Below are 24,622 nucleotides of genomic sequence, written 5' to 3'. Positions count from 1 at the left end.
ACATGAGGCAATCCCACTAAAATCAGGAAATAGACAAGACTGCCCACTCTCCCCCTAGCAATTATGTGGTCAATTTTCTAGAGGGTGCCGTGAGGTGCTGAGAAGGTGTATTCTTTTTTTTAGGATGATATGTTCCATAGATATCTCTTAATTCCAGTTGGTTCATAACCTCCGCTAGTTTTACTGTGTCCTTGTTCAGTTTCTGTTTCTATTATCAGTCCATTGATTAGAGTAGGGTGTTGAGGTCTCCCACTATTATAGTGTTGGGTACAATGTATATTTTTCCTATTTACTTATTTTTTGAACAACTTTATTTTAAAAAAGAAAGATAAATGAACACAAAGCATTTTGCATAAAAGTATGTGAATACATTTTTGTCAGTGCAATGTATTTTTTAAGCTTTAGTGGGGTTTCTTTTATGAATATGGGAGCTCTTGTATTTGGAGCGTATATGTTAAGGATTGAGAGTCCCCCCTGACAAATTTTTCTCTGTAATGAGTATAAAGTGTCCTTCGTTATCTTTTTTGAGAACTTTTGGTTAAAAATCTACTTAATTCGATGTTAGAATGGCCACTCCAGCTTGCTTTCTTGGGGCCATTTGCTTGGAAGGTTTTTTTCCCCAACCTTTTACTCTGAGATAGTGTCTGTCTTTGTCTCTGAGATGAGTTTCCTGTATGCAGAAAAATGCTGGATTCTGTTTATGTATCCAGTCTGATAGCCTATATTTTTATATTGGTTAATTGAGTCCATTTATGTTAACATATATTAAGGAATAGTGGTGGCTGTTTCCTGTTATTTTTGCTTTTAGAGGTAGAATTGTGTCTGTGTGTTTTTCTTCATTTGGTTTTCTTGCTTAGGTATTTTCTTGTTTTTACTAGGATGTAGTTTCCCTCCTTGTATTGGGTTTTCTACCTATTATTCATTGTAGTGCTGGGTTTGTGGTCAGATATTGTGTAAATTTAGTTTTGTCCGGGAATATCTTGGTCTCTCCATGTATGGTGATTGAGTTTTGCTGGGTATAGAAGCTTGGGCTGATACTTGTGTTCTCTTAGGGTTTGCATGATGTCTGTCCAGGATCTTCTAGCTTTCACAGTCTCTGTTGAGAAATCGGGTATGTTTGTGATTGGTCTGCTTTTATATGTTACATGATCTTTTTTCCTTACAGCTTTTAGTATTCTTTCTTTGCTTTGGGCACTTGGTGTTTTGACTATTATGTGTCGGGAGGAATTTCTTTTCTGATCCACTCTATTTGGAGTTCTGTAGGCTTCTTTTATGCTCATGGTCATCTCATTCTTAAGGGTAGGGAAGTTTTCTACAATTTTGTTGAAGATATTTACTGTGCCTAGTAGTTGGTTGCCCTCTTCCATTCCTATTACCCTTAGATTTGGTCTTCTAATTGTTTCCTGGATCTTCTGGACATTTTGGGTTAGATGCTTTTTGACTTTTGCATCTTCTCTGACTGTTTTGTCTATGTTTTCAATGTTGTCTTCTGCCCCTGAAATTCTCTCTTCCATCTCTTTTAGTCTGTTGGAAATCTTTGACTCCTGATTCCTTTTTTAGCTTTTTTACCTCCAGGGTTGTCTCTTTTAGTATTTTCTTTATTGTTTCCATTTCCATTTTCAATTCCTTCTTCAATTACTTCATCTCTTTGGTTCTGCTTTCCTCTAGTTCTTTGATTTCTTTGAGTGTTTTTCTTGTTTCCTCTTTAATAGCTTCTATTTCTTTATCCTTTTCTTCCTGTCCTTTAAGGATCTCTATCATCAACTTGCGGTATGATTTCAGGTCTGAGTCTTCTTTTTCTGGAGTGTTTGGCATTCCTTTGTTTGTTGTGATGGGAGAGATGGGTTCTGGTGTTTCCAGGTTGTCTTGTTTTCCCTAGGGGAAGTTCTTTTGCTTTCTTCTTGCCATCTTGTTGTCTGTGATTATATGTGGTCTTCTTGTCAGTGAATGATTCCTGTCTCTCCCGTGTACCCTGCTTGTGTCCCTGGATCTCCGCTGTTCCCAGTGGTTAATGGCCTGAATACCTGTTTGTCTTGCATGGGCCCACCAGGTGGAAACCAAGATCCTAAGGCAGAGTTCCTGCTCCACTTAACCAATGGAGGGGAAGGCTTTCTGTGTGCTCAGCCCAGACCTCTCTGTGCCCTGGCTACTCGCAGCACAGTCTCATCAGGCCTGAGTCCCTGGATCTCAGCTCTTCCTGGTGGCAGACAGCCTGAGCACCTCTCCATTATGCTTAATCTTTATACACCAGGAAAACTTTGACTATTTACAGGTTACATCTTGTTTTACATGTACTTTATGTTCATTGTAACTAGTATGATTTTAAAGCATTCTATCAGACTTTAAAAACAATCAAGTAATGACAAAAATGTATTCATATACTTTTATGCAAAAATGCTTAAAATCTGTACATTTATCTTTGTTTTTTAAAATAAAGTTGTTCAATTAAAAAGAAAAAAGAAAATATGATTGTAAATTTACGGAGCTTAATAACAAATAAAAAGGAGAACATAGTATTATGTCTCAAGTAGCATATGCATGTATGAATATCAGTTAGTCCTCCTGAGTTAGCATATACTAAATCAGACATTTTAGTTTTTCAGAGTGTAAGAATGTGTCCCTTCGGCATACAAACACAAAATAATCTTTGCTACGATAAAAAATTCAGCTAAAATTTGATTGGAGTCAAATGACATGGAGGTCGATGAATAAAATTCCAGGACTACAGGACATTGGAAGCACAAAAAGACCAACTTAAGAAAAAAACACCAGAATTGCCAAATTAGTCCAGAACTTGAGTACCAAAATCTTCAATCATGATTTCAAGTACAAATTTATAAGACTAGCTAGCCAGCCCAGTAGAAGCAGAGCTGACTGAAAGTGACCAAGTCCAAAATTTTAAAACCAAAATGCAAATCCATGCATAAGTTGTAATAGGGTATATTTTAGACTAAAGGAACACATGAATACCATTCAGCAGATTGTGCTTTATTCAAGAAATATATCCACAGTGGCAGCACTAAAATTAAGGTGACTGACAGATTATGAAAGCCCTGAGAAAAATTAATCAGGTTCTCATTGAGTATCTAGGACAATGAATCACTGAGGATAGATCATACTCAGCAGCACCTTGAAACCAAAGACAGAAAAACATGGAGATGTCTTCTCAGTAAGGGGTCTTCACAAGCACATGGAGGGTGGAAGGTGGAGAAATTCTTCTGCATCAATGACAGGATTTGGAAGATAGAAGCAGCTATTCATCTGAGAAGTTCCTGAGGTAGACTCTCTTCTCTTTCCCTTGCCCTGATGACTGCTGAAGGCCTCACTTGCTCTTGGGTGGGCACTTCTGTTGGCATGGTGGAGGAGGTTGTACAGGAGGACATTTCTGCTGATATGAGGGAGGGAGACATGGCTCAGGACAAGTCTCTGAGCACTTTGGAGGAGGACAAGGCTCAGGGCACTTTGGGGGAGGACAAGGCTCTGGGCACTTTGGAGAAGGACAAGGTTCGTGGCACTTGGGTGGTGGGCACACAGGAGGAGGCTGGCAGGGCTGCTTATACTGATGCTGTTGGTAAGACATAGTGCTGAAGTCTCAGGATCTGAAAGAAATTACATGAGAGTGATAAGGAGTGATCAATTCAGAGAAGATAGATGGATTTGTGGAGTATCAAGTCAATTTTTCTCTCTGAACATCAATATTGTTTCTCAACTCCTATTTTAGAGCTAGCTATAAATTTCCTTTCCTGTCAGCACTCTGTTTGTTGCAGCAGCCTTAGGGAATGATTCTGTGTTACTGGACCTTTCTCAAGAGAAATTATTTTGTTCCATAAAAACAAGTAATTCTACTTTTACATAAGGAAGCACCTTCAAGACAGGCAGTCTCAAGTACTGGTGACCTGAAAAATAGCAACACCAGTTCCTGTCCTTTTCATTACCTGCATCATTCCAGCAAGTTGTCTTGGGTTTTACAGTAAAGGACAGCTCAGGAAAGACTCAGGTTCTAATATCTACTTAGGTATATAGTCTTTCAAAGGACACCAAAAATGCACATGGAAGAGAAATATTCTGTGTTCTACAGGTTATTACACATAAAGAAACTCATTATTGCATTCACTGCTAATTTTCTGTATGCTGAGTAGTCGCTATTCATCCCATAGTCAAAAGTGAACTCAAGACACTTACTCCCTCAAAACTGTTAAAGCACATGGGAAGAACAACAATACAGATAAATTCAGAAAATCCACTCACCAGCTTTTCCAAAGTTATCTGGAAATCAGTATTAGGAATTTGCAGTCAAGGACCAATTTATAGGACTGGCTGTCCCAGCCCAGTAGGAACAAAGCTGACTGATTGTGGGCAGGTCCCATAATTTCCAAACCAAAATGCAAATCCATGCATGACTGGGACTCTACAAAGATGGACATATCCTGTTCCTGAACATCATCCTTGTTGAGAGCTGTGACTTATAGATACTTCCCTGTCTTTAGTTTCAGTAAGATCTCACTGGTTGCCTAAGTTCTCTTTTGTGATTTTTGCCAATGTTTGTTCCTCTGTTACAACTCTCTTATGTCCTAAATATGTATTTTGTTTATTCTATTTCACCTTAATAATAGTCTCTATTGCACTGGCTTATTTATAGCCCTGTTTTCTAAGTATAATTTGCCTATAGACCGAAAGAAATAAAGAAAGTATTAAATATTATTTTAACAGTTTTTTAACTTTATAAATGACAATCCTTTGTCTGGAGTCAATTCATGTTTCCTTCTGACAATGTTCATTTTTCTAAATATTGAATAATGTTGTATGCATTTTATAATGGATACTGGTCTTTGGTATTATCACAACATCATTCAGGACGGCATGTCAAATGACAGATTTGAGGTATATATTTGAACTTACTTTTGAAGATGACCACAAGACTGCTTATCATGACAATAACAGAACTAAAATTATACCTTCCCTGAACATGTTATTTCTTATGTTGTCAACACACACAAACACACACATAAACACACACACACACACACACACACACACACACACACACACACACACACACAGATTATAGGCAGGTTCTGAAGCAGAAAAAGAGAAACAGAAACATATACATACAAGACTATCAGTCTTACAGTCTAACCTCCCTCCCATACAGCTACACATGTATTACTCTGTGAATTTTCTAAGGCTTTACTTAAATTATTTTAAAGTTAATACTGACAAAATAAAATAAAACATTACTGTTTTATGACTTTTTAATTCAATTATAGATAGTATTAGAAGAGATAATTTTTGATTATACAAGATATAAACCAATATCTAATGGTTTTAAAAACATTGCTAAAAATGTCTAAATTTTTGTATAATATCATCAAAAATTTCAAATTTTAATTAAATATATTCCAACCTGATAAATATTCTATTTTCTAGTATATTGCTAAAAGAGTAGGAAATATACATAACAATTTTCTGAAAGTTCCCTTTGGCTTCTACTTTCGGTCCTGAATATAATCTATTTCCAAGTGTTTCTACAGATTATAAAGGTAAAGAATCTTATTCAAATGCCCAACAGAGAATAATGTATGAAGATGTAAAAGGAGAGTCTAAGCTGTAGTAACTGTGGACAAAACTACAGGTGTTAACTGAAGTTACTCAGAAAGATGAAAATAAATAATTTGTGATTTCACTCATATCCCAGCTCTAAGACATTGATCTCACAGCAGTTTTTAGGATGGAGCTGGATTCCATGAGAACAGGGTGGGTGAAAGAAGGATGTGGAAAGTTTCTGATAGGAATCTAAGCTACAATCACTGCAAACATAAGTTCAATGAAGTTTTTCATATTGTCAAATCTCTACACATCAGTATTCTGCTTTTACCATAAATGATCGTATAACAAGAAGTTCAAGACTCTCCAGAAAATAGTCTAAGAAGACCTTAGAAAGTAGGGAGATCTCCTATGCTCATGTCCTATTAGGATTAACATAGTAAAAATGGGAATCCTACAAAAAGCAATCTATAGATTCAACGAAATCCCCATCAAAATTCCAACACAATTCTTCAAAGACAAGGAAAAGGCAATTCTCATTTCATATGGAAAAACAAAACACCAAGTATAGTGTAAACAATTCTTAATAAAAGAATTTCTGGGGGAATCACTATCCCTGATCACAAGCTCTACTCCCAAGCAATCATAATTTAAAAGATGGCATGGTATTGGTACAGGGACAGATGGATTGATCAATTTAATAGAATTGAAGATACAAAATTAAAATAACATACCTATAGACACTTGATCTTGGACAAAGAGCCAAAAATATACAATGGATAGAGGAAATCATGTTCAATAAATGGTGCTGATCTACCTGGCTGATGGTATGTAGAAAATTAAAAAAGGACCATATTTTTCACCTTGCACAAAGCTCAACTCCAAGTGGATCTAGGACCACAACATAAAATTAGAAACACTGGATCTAACAAAAAAGAAAGAGTGAAAAAGCCTCAAAATCATGGGCACATGAACAAGGGGATGGGTTTTCTAAACATAACTATAATAGCTCAAAATCTAAGACCAAGAATTGATAAATAGGACCTCATGAAACTAAACAGCTTCTGTATGGCAAAGAAAATAATCAATAGGACAAATTTTCAACCTGCAGATTGGGAAAAAATTCACTATTTCCACATCTGATAGAGGGCTAATATATATATATATATATATATATATATATATATATATATATATATATATATATATATATATATATGACACGAGGAGATAAATCAGGGAATAGATGTAGAAAATTTACAACAGAGTTCAAACTCCTTAGTCATCAGGAAAATTCAAATCATAATTATCTTGAAATATCACTTTATACCAATCAGAATGACTAAAGTCAAAAACTCAGGTGACAGTTCATGTTGGAAAGAATTTGAAGAAAGAGGAACATTCCTATATTCCAAACTGGCCCAACCACTCTTGAAACCAATCTGGAGATTCCTCAAAAACTGAAAAAAACTTATAGCTGAAAACTCAGCTATATCACTTCTGCGCATATACCCAACAGTTGCCATTTTATGCCACAAGGGCACATTCTTAATTTTTTCATGGTGGCCTTATTTTTTATAGCAGGAGGTAGCAGATGTTCCACAGCAGAAAATGGATACAGAAAAGTTGGTTTATTTACACAGTGGAATACTATTCAACAATGAAGAAGGAGATTATGAATTTTGCAGTCAAATCTATGAGGCTATAAAATATCATCATGAGTGCGGTATCTAAGACCCAAAAGAAAATGCATGGTATAAGTGCATATAATCAAAAAGAAGAAGTAAAAGAAAAAGGAGGAGGAGGAGGAGGAGGAGGGGGAGGAGGAAGAGGAGACGGAAGAGAAAAAGAAGAAGAAGACGAAGAAGAACAAGAGAAGAAGAAGAAGAAGAAGAAGAAGAAGAAGAAGAAGAAGAAGAAGAAGAAGAAGAAGAAGAAGAAGAAGAAGAAGAAGAAGAAGAAGAAGAAGAAGAAGAAGAAGAAGAAGAAGAAGAAGAAGAAAAGCAGCATAGGATACAATCCACAGAACTCAAAAATTTAACAAGCTATAAGTACCAAGTGAGTATTCTTCCATCCCACTAGGGAAAGAGAAGAAAGAAGATGGCAGACAGAGGGAAGGAACTGGGTGGAAGAGTAGAGGTGGAGGAAGAGGGCAAGGGGCAAACATGATCAGGTGTTGGGGAAGAGGTACCAGGAATGAAGCCCCAAGTGCCAAGAGAATGAATGGAAATATAATGCCATTCAAAGTGGAACGTGGGGGAACCTCCAGAATTTACCAGAGACCTGGGAGTTAAGAGAAAGTTAAGATGTAGAGGGAGGGACTTGAAATGAAATGTCCAACAGTGGGGAGAGAGAACTTGTAGAAATTATCTCCAGTGGAAAGACAGAACATCACTTGCAGGAATGGGATTGCAATACCACAGTCAAAAACTGTGCTTCAGAATTGCTCCTGTGTCAAATAACTTCAGGGACTTAAATGAAGACACTGGAAAGGAAGTTCAGTGAGTGGCCAAAAGTGGGACCCATCACAAGGGGAGGGTTACTATTACTGAAACTATGATATACTCATAGTCAGCATGACTGCCCTATGAGAGGCCTAACAAGCAGCTGACTGAGACAGAAGCAGACACAACCAATAGTCAAAAACCAGACACACATGTGGTTAAAGTTGGGAAAAACTGAAAGACGCTGAGGAAGTCCAGAAGTCTCAACCATCCTAGACTCCTGAGATCTCTTGAACACTGAACTATCAACCAGGTAGCATAAACTAGCTGATACAAGGTCCCCAACATATACACAAAGGAGGACTGACTTTTCCAGACTCAGTGAGAGAAGATGCACCTAACCCTTGAGAGATTTGAGGCCCCAGGGAATGGGAGACCTGGCAGCTCTGTGTGCATAGCGGGGACATTCCTCTTGGAAATGGGGGAGGAGGAATGCCTTGTAGGATAGAACAGAAGAGGGAAAACTAGATTGTAAAAGAGTATTTGAAGTTAAAAAAAGATGTTTGAGGTGTTTGCTTTGATTTTTTAAAATACCTGTAACACAATGTACACAGATAGGAGTGAACTGAGAAAAAATTGACACTCCAAACAAATGAAGTCATAAGGCTTTTGTGCATTGGTGACCAAATTTGGAATAGAAACTTTAAAGCCAAGCATAGAGGAACTAAGGAGTCCCACTACATGTAAAATAGGAAACAATTCACTGAAAAAGTATACCTTTAAATGTATATACCAAGTGTTGGCTCACAAAACTTTATTACACAAACACTCATCAATCAGAAAACACAGATTCATGAGGGATATAAGAATATGTTCCAGCACAATACACAATAGCAGCAATAACAAAAATCCATCAGATATAAATTGTGAAATATACTTTCTTTACCTAATAAAAGTCTACAAGATAAAATATGAAGCCAGTGTAAAATTCCTGGTCTAATCAGAAGCCTATATACTATCCCTTAGGTATATCAGAGTTTAGGGCACAATGTAAATCTAACCAAAAATAAAAGTTGATACTTTCTTAGGTTAAAATAAAGGATACTTTAAAATTGTAAAAATCCATGGGAATTGAACCATTTTCTTTTAAATGATTAGAAAAATCAAAGAAATGTATAAAATATTACGTTCCTAGAATCGAACCTCTCAGAATACGAGACATTTAGCAAACACAGTTATAACAAGATTTTAAGTTTAATTGCCTGAGGAAGCCAGTTTTGAGAAGTCAGGTAAACTGAAGATGGGCATGTAGTCAGCAATCTACTCCTAAAGGAGCAAGTTTTAATTCTCTGTGGCCAGTAAAAACTCTCTGGGACTGGTAAAAGGAGTCAGAGAACACACACACACACACACACACACACACACACACACACACACACACACACACACACAAACACTGGATAAAACAAAGTTCTAATACACTCCAACAATTTTATTTCCTCTTCTATATTTGTATGTCTCAGAAAGACCTCTCCGGTAATATAAAAATGAAAATGTAGTTTTATACTATTTTTCTTTGAGTGAATAACTACCAAGACAACAAAAACAACAAAAATAAACAAAAAGAGATACCACCATTTTCCTAATACCATTACATGATTAAACATGTTCTGTAATATTGAAGAAAAACAACTTACTCCCAAAAGCTCATATAAAATCATATCTAAGCAACTTGTTATAAATTAGCATGGTGTAAGTAAAGAAGACATTTTTTCTTCAGATAGTTTTTATTATACACAGACAGCATTTTATGTTGCAAAGAAGGAACTGATTGTTTTTATTATTTATCTTAATCAGTAATCTTATAAAAAGTCTTAAGAAAATACAAAATCTAAATTTTTATATGTCAGTCTTTTCTGTTTTCTACTTTCTTTTTTAAGAATTTATTGTATGTATATGAGTACTTGGTTGTTGACTTCAGATACACTCGAAAAGGGCATTGGATCCCATTACAAATGGTTGTAAGCCACCATGTGGTTGCTGGGAATTGAACTCTGGACCTCTGGAATAACAGGAATAATAAGAGTGTTCTTAACCACTGAGCTCTCTCTAGCAACTTTTCTATTTTCAATCCTCAGAGTGCACACAAATTCACCAACATATTTACTTATTAAATTTTATTAGGATGTAGAGGGCAATAATGGGTACAAAAAACTTAAACATCACCTTCATCACCAGGCCAGACTTAGAAAGAAAGGCACACCATCTAGTACTAGTTGGGATCTCATTATTCTTGATCCAAATCTTGAAAATTCCCTTGCTCAATTATCAAGAGTGTCTTTCTAAACTTTAAATTGTTCACCAAGATTTTTTATATCAAAGCCACTAACAAAAACATTTTAAATTTACTAGTAATATACATCTTTTATTCCTTTATAAGGATGGTGATTGAATCATCATTCTGCTCCAGCCGCAATGATTAAATAATCAAACAAAAATAATACTTAATACTGTAAGTGCCAGTGACAATCCTCAATAATGTGTTGAAGCCTCTCTTAGAGTAGTAATGCAACGGATAGATTAGGAGGGACATGATCTCAAGGGAAATAAGCAAAGAAAAACTCTGTAACAGTTTGAGTTCTCAGCACACTTAGTTTCTACTGTGCTACCTTTCTGAGGCACACCCATCATGACTGTACTAAACAGTGTTCCATATTACATGAGCTCTATAACTGTTTAATTGTTCCCCTTGCATGGACCCCAACATTCCATGAGAGATTAATATATAAAATACACTGATATTCAACAAAGGGAAAAAGACAGAAGGAGATGGAGGTGGGGAATGATGGAAGAAGAGAGAAAAAGAGAGAGGGGGCCTTGGGGAAGAGGTAGAGATAGAGGAAGGATGTAAGGGCAATAGGAAAGTAACCAGAGAGATGATTAAGAGCATTTAATGTTTCCTAAGGGATGCAGGTTCACTGACCAACCTGCACATGTACCAGGCCACAACCACCTATACACAGAATCTGACACACTCTTCTGGAATACCAAGAACTTCACTCACATTTTTTTATTCAATAAGCCATCTTTTTATCATTTTATTGAATATTCTATGTATTTGCATTTCATATGTTTTCCCCTTTCTTCCACTCTCTCTTTCCCCTGCACCCCCTCCCCTTGCTTCAATGAAGATGCTTCCAGCCACCCACTCCCACCTCATCACCTTGTCATTCCTCTACACTGGGGCATCACATCTTCACAGGACCAAAGGCTTCTCTTCCCATTGATGCCAGACAATGCCATCCTCTACTTCATATACAAATGGAGCCATGGGTGTCTCATTGTGGACTTCTTAGTTGCTGTTTAGTCCCTGGGATCTCTGGCCTATTTGGTTGGTTTATATTGTTGTTCTTCCCATGGTGTTGCAAGACCTTTCTGCTCCTTCAGTCCTTTCTTTAGCTCCTCCATTCGGGTTCCTGTGCTCAGTCCAATGGTAAACTGCAAGCATCCTCATCTGTAACAGTATGGCTCTGGCAGAGCTTCTGAAAAGACATTCATATCAGGCTCCTGTCAGTAAGCACTTTTTGGCATCACAATATTGACTGGGTTTTACTAACATTTCTAAACCCCATACATAGACACATACCGGTACACATACTTAATGAAATAAAGAGGAGGTGACTTTCATGAGAGAAATGGTAAGAAGGTCAATAGAGAAACAGAAAAGACAATGTCAAATGACATTAAGGTGGTTTGATAAATCTCAAGGAAACATATTAACTTACATATGTGTTTATACATATAAATATACAAATTCACTAAATTTAATTTTTCATACACTAAAGACACAAGACACACGATTTCAGCTGGATTTTTTTCGGTAGGCTTTTCAATGTTCAAAAAACATATAATTTGCCAAGGGAGGGGAGAAATACAACAGTTCCACACACCTGCACCATGTAGGAAGCACAATGATCTCAAACGTGGCTATATGTGCATAAAGATTCTGTAAGTAGCATTTATATGGTGGGAGATAATATGCAATGGTATAATTGGACATAGTTCTCACTCACCAGAAAGGAATACATAGCTGATGCTAAAACCCTAGCCAGATCCTGCGACTCATGGGGTAGTTTTCTAAGTAAACAGATTATGGGGACTCCAGTCTTAATTGAAATACACACATCCCAACCCCTACATCTATAACTCAAAAAAATCTCAGCTCGAAATGGCTGGAAAACCAAGTCCAAAACAACAGCAATATTAAAGACATATTGCAGAAGTAATTTAGAAAATCCCATAGGGTACCAGCCTTAGACAAGGAAGTATGAATGTATAATGATTGCTGGCAAAATGAAAATTGGCCTGTCAGATATATAGATAGGTTATTTTACTGTTTTCTCAGTGTAGTCAGCCTTAGAATCATACATACAGATGCCAACAAAAAATCGATTCAGAAATATATATATATATATATATATATATATATATATATATATATATATATATGTATATTTGTGCATACACACAAATTTTTTGTGATGATTCCTCAAAAAGGTAGAAATAGAATTATTCTGACTCATCTATTTCTTTCCAGGGCACATATCAAAAACATTTATGGTCCACTAGTAAGATATTTGCTACCTCTACTTCCAATTTATTTACTATAGAATCAGCCTGTTTTTCCAACATCTGATTAATTTCACAATAGAATTTTACTGATCTATAAGCCAAAGTATAACTATAAAATTAGTAGGTAAATAGGTGAAACTAGAAAAAAATGTAGTGAGGAAATCTAGACATGGAGAAGCAAGTGCCCCCATGTTTCTCTTATACATGTGGCTTTGTCTCCAATCTCTAATTATATGCATTTAGCTCAGAATTGTGAAGGGGTCATCTTAGGAGGATCTGTAAATAGTGGAATATGAAAAATATGAAAGTAGACATGAGGGCAACCAGAGATGAAATATTTGAAGACACATTGCATATCGGTTGCTTAATATAAGAAATCTGGATAGAGATGTATTAGAAGCTGCCCACTGTTAACAAGCTTTCACAGTGCTAGAAGATGCTATGTAGGATGAATGAGAAAAGTCATCAATGATCTTACCTAACTGTGTACCCCAGAAACTTTAGTATCACCTTACCAATCAAGATATACACATTTGATATATCATGACTGTTATATACTAATCCAATCTCTTTATTATTAGACTGAAATTTAAACATATACACAACACATATATATATAGATATAGATATAGATATAGATAGATAGATAGATAGATAGATAGAGATAGAGATAGAGATAGAGATAGAGATAGAGAAAGAGATAGATATATGGCATACTTGCTACTATAAACACACTCAAAGCCACGGTGGGAGAAAACATAAGACTGAGGTGTTTTAAGTTCTTGATTCTACTGTCAGGTGAATTAATACAATATGAAGATAACTTTTGAATGTACATTCTATTAGTTGTTATTCTGATTTCATGATAAACTAAGCAACTTTGAGGAGTATACGACCATTTTATTTCTTTCATTTCTGAAAGGGATGTGCTTCAGCCTGGTAGAGAAGACATGGCAGAAGGTGAGTAGACTAACAACCAGGAGGTCAAGAAATCATATTTCATCAACACAGAAGGACAAAAAGTAGGGGCAGGCTAAAATCTTAACCTTCATGTATGAATACTTTATATGTTTTAATAAAATGCAGTCATTGACAAGAAAGGATTTAGGTAGAATATGTCATTCCTGGGTTTCTTTTTTTTTTCTCTTACAAATTTATTTTGTAATAAGAGGGGTACATATACAGATTTTAAGCACATTTTGCCATAACACTATGTGAATATTTTTGTCAGTACTTAATTCTTTAAGAGGTTTAATAGCATGCATTGAAATCCCAATAGTTATCATAAGCATAAAGTACATGTAGGACAGAAAGTAACATGGAGACAGATTTTCTGCTGACTATAGATTAAGCCTAACTATCTCTGAATATCAAAAATTGCCACAGGACTGTTTCTTAGCTCTTGGATTATTAATGATATAAGATCCAGTTTTACCACACTGTGAGAGGGTGCTATACATTTATTTTTTCCTAAGAAGGAAGGAAGCTTTCATTTTTTGGCCTTTGTTTTTCTTGGGCATAAATTTCGTTCTCCGGAGATTTGAAGTTCTTTTAATACAGGTCCTTCACTTGCTTAGTTAGAGTCACACCAAGGAATTTCATATTGTTTTTCACTATGGTGGAGGGTATTTTTCCCGAATTTCGTTCTCCATATGTTTGTCCTTTGAGTAGAGGAAGCCTACAGAATTGTTTGAGTTAATTTTATATCCAGCCACTTTTCTGAAGTTGTTCATCAGCTGTACAAGTTCTCTGGTGGAATTTTTGGGGTCACTTAAATATACTATGATGTCATCTGCAGATAGTGATATTTTTACTACTTCCTTTCTGATATGTATCCATTCGATTTTCTTTTGCTGTGTAATTGATCCAGCCAGGACTTCCAGTACTACGTTGAATAGGTAGGGGGAGAGTGGGCAGCCATGTCTACTCCATGATTTGAGTGGGATTGCTTCATATTTCTCACCATTAAGTTTGATGTTGGCTAAAGGTTTGTTGTATATTGCTTTTATTATGTTTAGCTATGGGCCTTGAATTCCTGTTTTTTCCAAGACTTTTAACATAAAGGGGTGTTGAATTTTGTCAAATACCTTCTCAGCATCTATTAAGATAACAATGTGTTTTTTTCTTTGCGTATGTTTATATGGTGGATTACTTTGATGGACTTCGGTATATTAAACCAACCCTATATCCCAGGGATGAAATCTACTTGATAATGGTTAATGGTCATCTTAATGTGTTTTTGGATTCGGTTTGCAAGGATTTTGTTGAGTATTTTTGCATCAATATTAATGAGGGAGATTGGTTTGAAGTTCTTTTTCCTTGTAGTGTCTTTGTGTGGTTTAGGAATGTGGGTTATTGTGGCCTCACAAAATGAATTAGGTAGTGTTCCATCTGACTCTATTTTGTAGAATAGTTTGGAGTGTATTGGTATTAGGTTGTCCATAAATGTCTGATGGAATTCTGCACTGAACCCATCTGGTCCTGGGCTTTTTTTTGGGGGGGGGGGGGAGGCTTTTGATGACTGCTTCTATTTCTTTAGGTGTTATGGGATTATTTAGATGGTTTACCTAGTCCTGGTTTAACTTTAGCATCTGGTATCTGTCAAGAAATTCATCCACTTCCTCCAGATTTTTTAGCTTTGTTGAGTATAGGCTTTTGTAGTAGGATCTGATAATTTCTTAAATTTCCTCAGTTTCAGTTGTTATGTCTCCACTTTCATTTCTGATTTTGTTAATTTGGATATTCTTTCTTTGTCCTCTAGTTAGTCTGGCTAAGGGTTTATCAATCTTGTTAATTTTGTCAAAGAACCAGCTCTTGGTTTTGTTGATTCTTTGAATGGTTCTTTTTGTTTCTATTTGGTCAATTTCTGCTCTGAGTTGATTATTTCTTGCCATCTATTCCTCTTGGGTGTATCTCCTTCCTTTTGTTCTAGAGATTTCAACTGTGCTGTCAAGTTTCTTGTGTATTCTCTCTCCATTTTTTTTTTTTTTTGGAAGTACTCAGAGCTATGAGTTTTCCTGTTAGTACTGTTTTAATTGCATCCTGTAGGTTTGGGTATGTTGTGTTTTCATTTTCATTAAATTGTAGAATATCCTAATTTCTCTCCTTATTTCTTTTTTTAACCATGCTATCATTTAGTAGACCATTGTTCAGCTTCCACATGTATGTGGGCTTTTTGTTTTCTTTGTTGTCATTAAAGACCAGCCTTCATTCATGGTGATCTGATAGGATGCATGGGAGCATTCAATATCGTTATATCTATTGAGGCTGGTTTTGTGACTGACTATATGGTCAATTTTTTGAATGCATATTATATTGGTATTTGCAATATAAACCCATTATTTATTCCTTTCCCTTCTTCTGTCCAATTCCTCCTATCTATCCCTTTTTGTTCCTTTTCAAATTCATGGCCTATTTTTCATTAATCCTTGTTACACAAATATGTATGTATTTATATGCATTTATCCTATATGTGCTTATACTCCTAAATATAACCTATTCAGTTTGTATAATGTAAATTTTATGTATGTTTTCAGAAATGACCATTTAGTATTAAAGAGCCAATTGCTGTGCTCTTCCCCTGGTAAGAGTATTTCTATCACTCTCACTGTTCTTTTGTTCCTTGTAGTTCTCTGTTGAGAGTGGAAGCCTCATTGCCTTTCTACCATTCACTGTACTATGTTTATTGATGTTGAAGAGGCTATGCAAGCTTCAAAGAAAGAAAACAACCAACAGTCCTAACTCTATAAGGAACGAGATAAACAAACAGTATGGTCAATAAACCCAATGCTGCAGTAGTGACAAGCATACATTTACAAGAACCAGCAAGTCTTTATTGAACTGAATATAAGATCCTCTCAACAAGAGAAAAAAATGCCTTGTACTAGAAACCTAGCAAAAGCACCCAAAAAGGTGAAATTATGAACATTGAAGAAGAACCTACAAGACACTTTACTCTCTAACTATATTTTAAATATTAGTCCTTATATCCACAGGTAATTAGAGCACTTGTTCTCCATGAAGGAAGATACCCTTTCTAACAGAAAGACCGTCATAGAAAACCAAATTCAATAGAACTGCAAATTTTTTATTATCATCCCAATGAATGCATCTACAAAATATCTCCCTCTTTTATGGCTAACAGAAATTACAGGAAAAAGAAAAAAGAAAATGGCTTGTCAAAGTCAGAGAATCATGTACTTTGCTCTGAAACTGTTTCTCCTAGAATTTTCAGACACTACATGAATAAAGTTTCACCAACATGAGGACATAAACATGAACTGAGCAAAGACAAATTCAGACTCATGAGTTTTCAGAATTAGTTTTACATCTGAGATGAAGGTTTGTTGCATTTATGTATACAAGGACCTCCTTATAAGACTGACTTGTATGAGAAGATCCTAAACAAAATGCCTAATTTCTTAAACAAAATTCCAGCTGTACATAAATGTCTAAGCTAGTACTCACTCTACAAAGAAGGGACATTCCCACTGTTCTTGGTCATATTCACTGCTAAAGGGTTCTGAGTCAGAGACCCTTACTTTTCACACATTATTAGTAACTATTTTCAAGATGTGGAAATTGAGGCATCTTCAGGAGAATTTTTATAAAATTTCCACTTTCACTATCATATTATTTTCTCTTCTTTGTTTTTACTTAATATAAAACTATCTACTTTAGGTTTTGGTCACTTTGGAGCACAGTGATATATTTACATACATTGTTGCATTCCTTAAACAATTTCTCAGTATGAAACAAGAAGGAAAAAAATTAGAAATAAACACTATTTGTGATTCTATTCCACATCTGGCAATCTTCAGCCATTTTGTAAAAATGTTTAAATATTTTTCTAGAACAAAATTAATAAGAAAAAATTTAATAATATCATCTCGCCTTCCATAACAGGTAAGGTTGAATTAAGAGATCTGCTTAACTAGTTTGAGCCTGACATTTTCTGCAATCCTTTCATTCATGTACAGAATCACAGACTCTACCTGTCTGCTCTGAACTAAAGGTATTGACATCTTACCAGTGTTGCCAATCCTATGTGAAGCTTTGCTTTCAGAGTGGCTCCCAGGCCCTTCAGCAAGTATTCTTACATGCCTCAGGAAAGTCCCTTGCATTGTGTTGCTGCTAGTGCTTCCTTGTCATGGTAAAGAAATTATGAAAGCTCTTTGGAACATTACTTTATAATTGGAGAAGAAATATTAAAATGAGCAACATTAAACAAAGCCTTCAGTTAGTCCCACCTCTGTTCTGAGAAGCACACAGACGTTGAATCAGGTTCATTGGAGCATGTGATGTCCCTAAGTTTGTCAATGCTTCTGACAGTAAGGAAGAATTTAGCAGGGAATGCCATTGTCCTTGTCCCTAAAGGGAAAGAGTCATATGTTCTACACCAGCGTCCAGGTTCTGACTAATTTATGACCATAAGATTGCTCAAAATAGTTAGTGCACATACCACAGAGCCAGTTCAGTAGGAAGCCTAATACTCTCTATATTTGCATATTACACCTATGTGTTATTAATCTCTCTCCATATCAACACACATCTAAGGATCTTCCTTAGACAAATATCTAGTACCTGTTATTCCAAGTTATAAAATTACCAACTATACTGTGATTGTGGTGCCATGTAAGACAATGTTAGTTACATATGAAGTTCTATTAAGTAGAGCCCACTTGGAAAGTTTTCAAGGTTATTTTGTTTCCCCTTCTAAGTAGGACTGAAGCACCCACTCTTTGGTTTTCTATCCTCTTGTTCAATGCTAGGATGCTGAGGCAGATGTGGGGGGAGCACCCTCATAGAATCAGGATAAGAGGAGTTGGAATTACAGAGGGGAAACAGGGAAAGGAGATAAGATTTGAGATGTAAATAAACAAAATAACCATTTTATATAAAAATGAAAGGTTTGTATTAATAAAGAACAGTATCAGAAAAGTAAAAATTACATTGGGATGAGATATGTGAGGGGAATGTAAATCAGGGAATATGGAGAGAGATTACTAAAACTGAATATCTTTTTTAAAAGGTACATTGATCCCCTCTTCCAATTTTGGAACAGCACAATGCTCTATACCCCAAAGATTCACCTTCCTCCCAGAAATTTTGCTCAAATTAAGAACATTCAAATGAGAAACCCATTCTTTAATGTCCCCATATGCTGTAGCTCCCAAAAGCCCAGAATCAGTGAGCTCTGTTCTACCCTGTTGGAGCTCCATCTTCCCTCTGGTTCACACCTCCTGCTGCAATAGAAAATCTGTACCTAACACCCCATCTCACAGGTCTGCTTGCATTTGAGAGGCCTGGATCTATCTTGGACAACCTTTCTCAGTGGGTTACTACCTTCACAGACTACTTGGCCAGCCAACACCAGAGACAACTAGACAAAGAAAGGCAAGTACAGAAACATAATCAACAACTGCCAATGCAAAGTGGCACAAACAGAACCCAGCTCTCCTACAACAGCAGGCCTTGGATACACTAACACACCTGAAGAGTAAGACTATGCCTGTAGACTTTATCTTACAAAGATGATAGAGGACTTTAAAGAAGATATAAATACATCACTTAAAGTTATATAGGGGGAAAAACAATAAAACAGGTAGACATTATTAAGGAGGAATCAAATAAATCCCTTAAAGAAATACAGTAAAAAAACAACAAAATGGATAAAGAACATAAATAAACTGGCCCAAGACCTAAAAATGGAAATAGAAGCAATAAGGAATATACAAATAGATGTAAGCCTAGAGGTAGAAAACCCAAGAAAATTATTCTAGAATCGCCAACAGAATACTAGAAGAGAAAGAAGGAATATAAGGCTTAAAAAATACCATAACAGAAATTAATAAATTAGTCAAAAATTACAAATGTAAGATGTTTCTAACTAAAACATCAAAATTTGGGACCCTAGGAAAATACCAAATCTAAGAATAATAGTAATAGAAGAGAATGCAGATTCACAGTTCGAAAGGCCAGAAAGTAGCTCAGACAAAATCATAGAAGAAAACCTTCCTAACCTAAAGAAAGAGAAGGCTATAAACATACAATAAGCTTGAAGAAATCCCAGTAGGTATGGATAAGAAATGATAATCTTCTTGCCATATAATAATCAAAACACTAAAAATACAGAAAAATAAGGACAAAACAAATATTAACAGTTGCCATGGGAAAAGGCCAAGTAACATATGAAGGCATTAGTTTCAAAATTATACCTAATTTCTCAACAGAGGCTCTAAAAAATAGAAGGTCCTGAACTGATAGCTTGTAGAACCTAAGAGACCACAGTTGCTCAGACTACTATATCCAGAAACACCTAAATCACCAAAAACAAAAAAATCAAGATATTTCATGACAAAACCAAATTTAAACATTGTCTTTCTACTAATGTATATGTGGAGAAGGAAAACTCTAACATCATGAGAGTAACTACACCAAGAAAACACCAAAAATTAACCTTATCACAGAAAAACATAGTACTACTAGCAAAATAAAAACAACAGTAAAAACAATCATTTGTCATTAATATGTGTCAAAATCAGTGGACTCAATTCACAATTACAGAGGTATTCACTAACAGACTGGATATGGAAACAAGACCCCTCATTCTGTTGCATACAAGAAACACACCTCAGTTACAAAGATAAATACTACCACAGAGTAAAGGGCTGGGAAAAAAGTTTCTTCAAGTAAACAGACCCAAGAAACAAGTTTGGCTAACTATCCTAATGTGCAATAAAATATACTTTCAATTAAAAATAACCAAAAGAAGTGGGGAAATAATCTTCATACTGATCAAAGGAAAATTCACCAAGATGACATCTCAATTCTGAACTTGTAGTCTCCAAATGCAAAGGCATTCATAATTGTAAAAGATACTTTACAAAATCTCAAATTATATATTGAACCACATACAGTAGTGGAAAAACTCAACACCCCAATAGCAGGTATTGGCAAGTCATTAAAACAAAAACTAAACAGAGAAACAATGAAACTAACTTGTTATGAAACAAATGAATTTAGCAGTTTTCTCCATACCCTTTCACCCAAAACTAAAAGAATATACATTCTTCTCAACACCTCAGAGAACTTTTTCTAAAACTGACCAAACAATCCAGCACATAGCAAGCTTCAGTAAATACGAGAAGATTGATAAATCACCTTACAAGGTATCAAATGCATTAAAAATGGACTTTGATAACAACAGAAACAACCAAAGGCCCACATACTCATGGAAACTGAACATACTTATGGAACTGTGTACACTGTGGTCACTTGGTCAAGAAAGAAATAAAAAAAGAATTTCTGGAATTTAATGAAAATGAGGTCACAAAATACCCAAATTTTGGAACATAATGAAAGCAATGCTAAGTGGAAAATCAATAACACTCAGTGCCTTCATAAAGAAGCTGGAGAGATCTTAAACTAGTGATATAACCAGACATCTAAAAGCTCTAGAACAAAAGGAAGCAAACATACCCAAGAGGAATAGACAACAGGAAAAAGTCAAACACAGGGCTGAACTTACTCAGTTATAAACAAGCAAATAAATGAACAAAAACTGTATAAATAATCAACAAAACCAAGAGCCGATAGTTTGAGAAAACCAACAATAACTTTCACAATAGCCAAAAATAATATAAAGTATCTTGGTACAACTCTAACCAAGCAAGTAAAAGATCTCTATGATAAGAACTTCAAGTCTCTGAAGATAGAAATAGAAGAAGATATCAGAAGATGGAAAGTCTTATGTTCACAGATCAGTAGAATAAGCATAATGAAAATGGTCATCTTACCAAAAATTATCTACAGATTGAATGTAAATCCCATAAAAATTCTAACAAAATTATTATAGATTTTGAAACTGCAATTCTCTATTTCATATGGGAAAAAAAAAGCAAAAAACACCCAGGATAGCTAAAACAATTCTGAACAATGAAAGAGCTACTGGAAGAATCACCAACTCTTATCTCACACTTTACTACAATATTGATTAAAACTACACAGTACTGATATAGAAACATACAGGTACATCAGTGGAATTTATTCAAAGTCCCTGAACTATACTCACACACCTATGGGCACTTGGTAGTTTCTATGCAATATATTCTGATTATGGTTCTGGCTCTTCAACTCATCCAATATCTTCTCTACCCTTCTAACACTAAAACCACATATTTTATGATGAATGAAGCTACTCCTGCTGCAGATTATTAACAAAGAGACCCTCAACTTATAATGGTGTGGAGAACATAGAAAGAAAGGCACACTGAGTGTGTAAGGAGAAGTGTTGGGGGACATCTCCAGGAATATCTTTGAAATACATTGTATGCAATTCTAATTAATGCATTTAATAAATTCATTTAATATAAAACAAAAACAATACAATTAATAAAGATGCTATTTTAAAGAAGCCAACATGTTTAAAAACATAAGCAAATTTTCAAAGACAAGCATGTGTTTGTTCTTTGTTCTTCTATGATGAATAAAATGAATGAGAATGAATACACTCATCATACATATATTGAAATATCATGATAAAACTCTTTACTTTTTACAATAAAATGTACTACCAGTGTTTTTTTAAAGTAGCGCTTACTAATTCTGATACCAGTCGCACAAGTTTCATAGAAGCTGAGTCTCTTTTGAAGCAAAGGTACTGAAATTGAGTTCCTTCCACATAAGGTTTAAAAGAACAACCACATATAAACAAGGACACACAACATGTTTATCCAATACAAACTGTCAAGACTTAAGACATGAAACACATGTGTGTGCATTCTTGAATACACATACACTGGTCCTTTAAGCTATAATTTATCATTGAATCAAATATTTACTTTTAATATTTTTCACTATAGGTTGGATAGCCATGAGTTCAACCTTTTCTTTATTAAATTTTATTTTTTATTTACTCACTTTACATCTTACTCAGTGTCTCCCTTCCAGTCATCTCCTCCCACAATCCTTCTCCAATTCCCTGCCTCCTTCTCTGAGCAAGTAAGGGCCCCAATGAGTAACTCACCACCCAGGCACTTCAAAACTCTGTAAGGCTAGGCCTATCCTCTCCCACTAAGGCCAAAGAAGACAGGCCAGCTAGAAGAAAATACCCTACATGCAAGCAACTGCTTTGGCATAGAATTTATTCTAATTGTCCGGGACTCACATGAAGACCATGTGATAGATATGTGTGGAAAAACAAGTTTAGTTCACATATGTTCTTTGACTTGTAGTTTAGACTCAGAGCCCCGAGGGTCCAGGATAGTTGACTGTTGGTCTTCTTTCCTATACCTTTCAGGCCTGCAATTGTTCCTCATTTTATTTCATAAGAGTCCCCAGGCTTCAACCACTGTTTGCCTATAAGAGTCTGCATTTTCTGAATCTGCTTCTGGGTGGAGCTTCCCAGCAGACAGCCATACTAGACTGTACCTGCAAATGTAACACAGTATTAATAGTGTCAGAAATTGGTGTTTGTCCACAGAATAGATCTCAAGTTAACCCAACTATTGGATGGCTTCTCACTCAGCTTCTACTTCATCCTTTGTGCTTGCTTTTTGTAGACAGAATAAATTTTGGATTAAAGATTAAGTTTCTGGGTGTATATTTCTACTCTCATAACTGGGACCCCATTAGACCCAAATCTGTTCACATCTTGTGAATACTCACAGAGTCTTTGCAAGGTCATATATTTACCAGTTCTGTTATACTTAGAAGGGTAATGACTTCAAAATGCACATGAATCTAAATGCTGTGATAGTGGAGTGGATGCAAAACAGCAAATAAAAATACAGTACAGTAAACCAATCCTGGAAACCTAGAGGTAAACTTGTACTGTTACCTAAAGCTATGACTGACAGCCCATGCCTTGGGAAAGTGCAGAGAGGTTTTTCTGCATTTTGTGTAAGTTTATACCTTGAAAAAGAAGTGGACATGTAAAAAAAAGTAGTGAAAAGTGGACATGCATTTTTTCAGTTCAATTAAATATTTTTTGTCTCAATCAGGAACATAAGATAATGGATGGCTTCTTCTCATTTTAATGCAATAATTTTTTTATGTTGCCAAGACTTCTGACATTCACCACATGTTATTTCAGAAACACATACTGGAATGTCAATAAAGGATTATGGGACAAACAAACAGAACTTCATGGCTTTTGTCATTCCCATGAAAACCTTCACTCAATATTACCTTTTAGATATCCCCTCAAAGAGTCTGACTCTGCTTTAAGGGCATGAAGCAACAAAGACTACTAAATATCATGGAGACTCATACCTGTCCTCAAGACATTTTGGTTAAGCAGATAATCCTGGTTGTTGCAGGAAAAATGTGGTTTAAAATTTATTTACTACAAGATAACAGCCATTAGTTCCACTTATGTTTTCATTTCAGTCTATAAACAGACTTAGTTGTCACTTCACATAACCTTAACTGACCTGTGTTACATAAATGTAAATGTTGCATAGCTTCAGTATTGACAATTCTAAATTAACGTGAGAACCACTAATTTATTTGTCTGTGCTTAAAGATAAACTCTTAAGTACCTGCATAGTGAGGCATGATGAGAAGCAAAAATGGTACCAGAATCATTATACCTGTGTAAGAAGAATGAGTACTATACAAATAATAGCAGGACCTGACAGAAAAGTGGACAAAAAGGAACACAAATGCTCAGATTATAAGAAAGTAGGTTAACCCAACTAATATGAATATCAGCGTGGAGTCTTCCAAAGAAATAACACTAAAACAAAACTACCATATAATCACATTATATAAACCGCACCACCACTTAGGTTCATATTTAAATAGTCCAATAAAGCATACAACAGACATGTTTGCATACCCATCTATATATTAGTACTACTCCAAATATTCAAGATACATAATCAACCTAGCTGTTTACAAGTGAATGAATGGTTTAAGAAACTGTTGCATGTATATATACTAGAATAATAGTTAGTTATAAAGAACAATGATGTGTAACTTTTAGAAAGGTGAATGAA

The 24,622-nt window shown here is 35.4% G+C and overlaps 1 protein-coding gene across 1 annotated transcript; it reads right to left on the bottom strand.

Annotated features, from left to right (window-relative positions):
* Window positions 1-3,322: 3,322 nt before the first annotated feature.
* Window positions 3,323-3,580, bottom strand: LOC308420193 (uncharacterized protein; the record flags this gene model as incomplete). Its single annotated transcript, XM_080916099.1, has 1 exon — window positions 3,323-3,580. One exon carries the CDS (start codon window positions 3,578-3,580, stop codon window positions 3,323-3,325), a length of 258 nt encoding a protein of 85 aa, XP_080772225.1.
* Between the last annotated feature and the right edge of the window lie 21,042 nt (window positions 3,581-24,622).

Source organism: Micromys minutus (assembly GCF_963924665.1).
Source record: "Micromys minutus genome assembly, chromosome: 4".
NCBI lineage: Eukaryota > Metazoa > Chordata > Mammalia > Rodentia > Muridae > Micromys > Micromys minutus.
The sequence above is the reverse complement of the archived record's forward strand: the minus strand, read 5'-3'. Positions and strand labels throughout refer to the sequence as shown.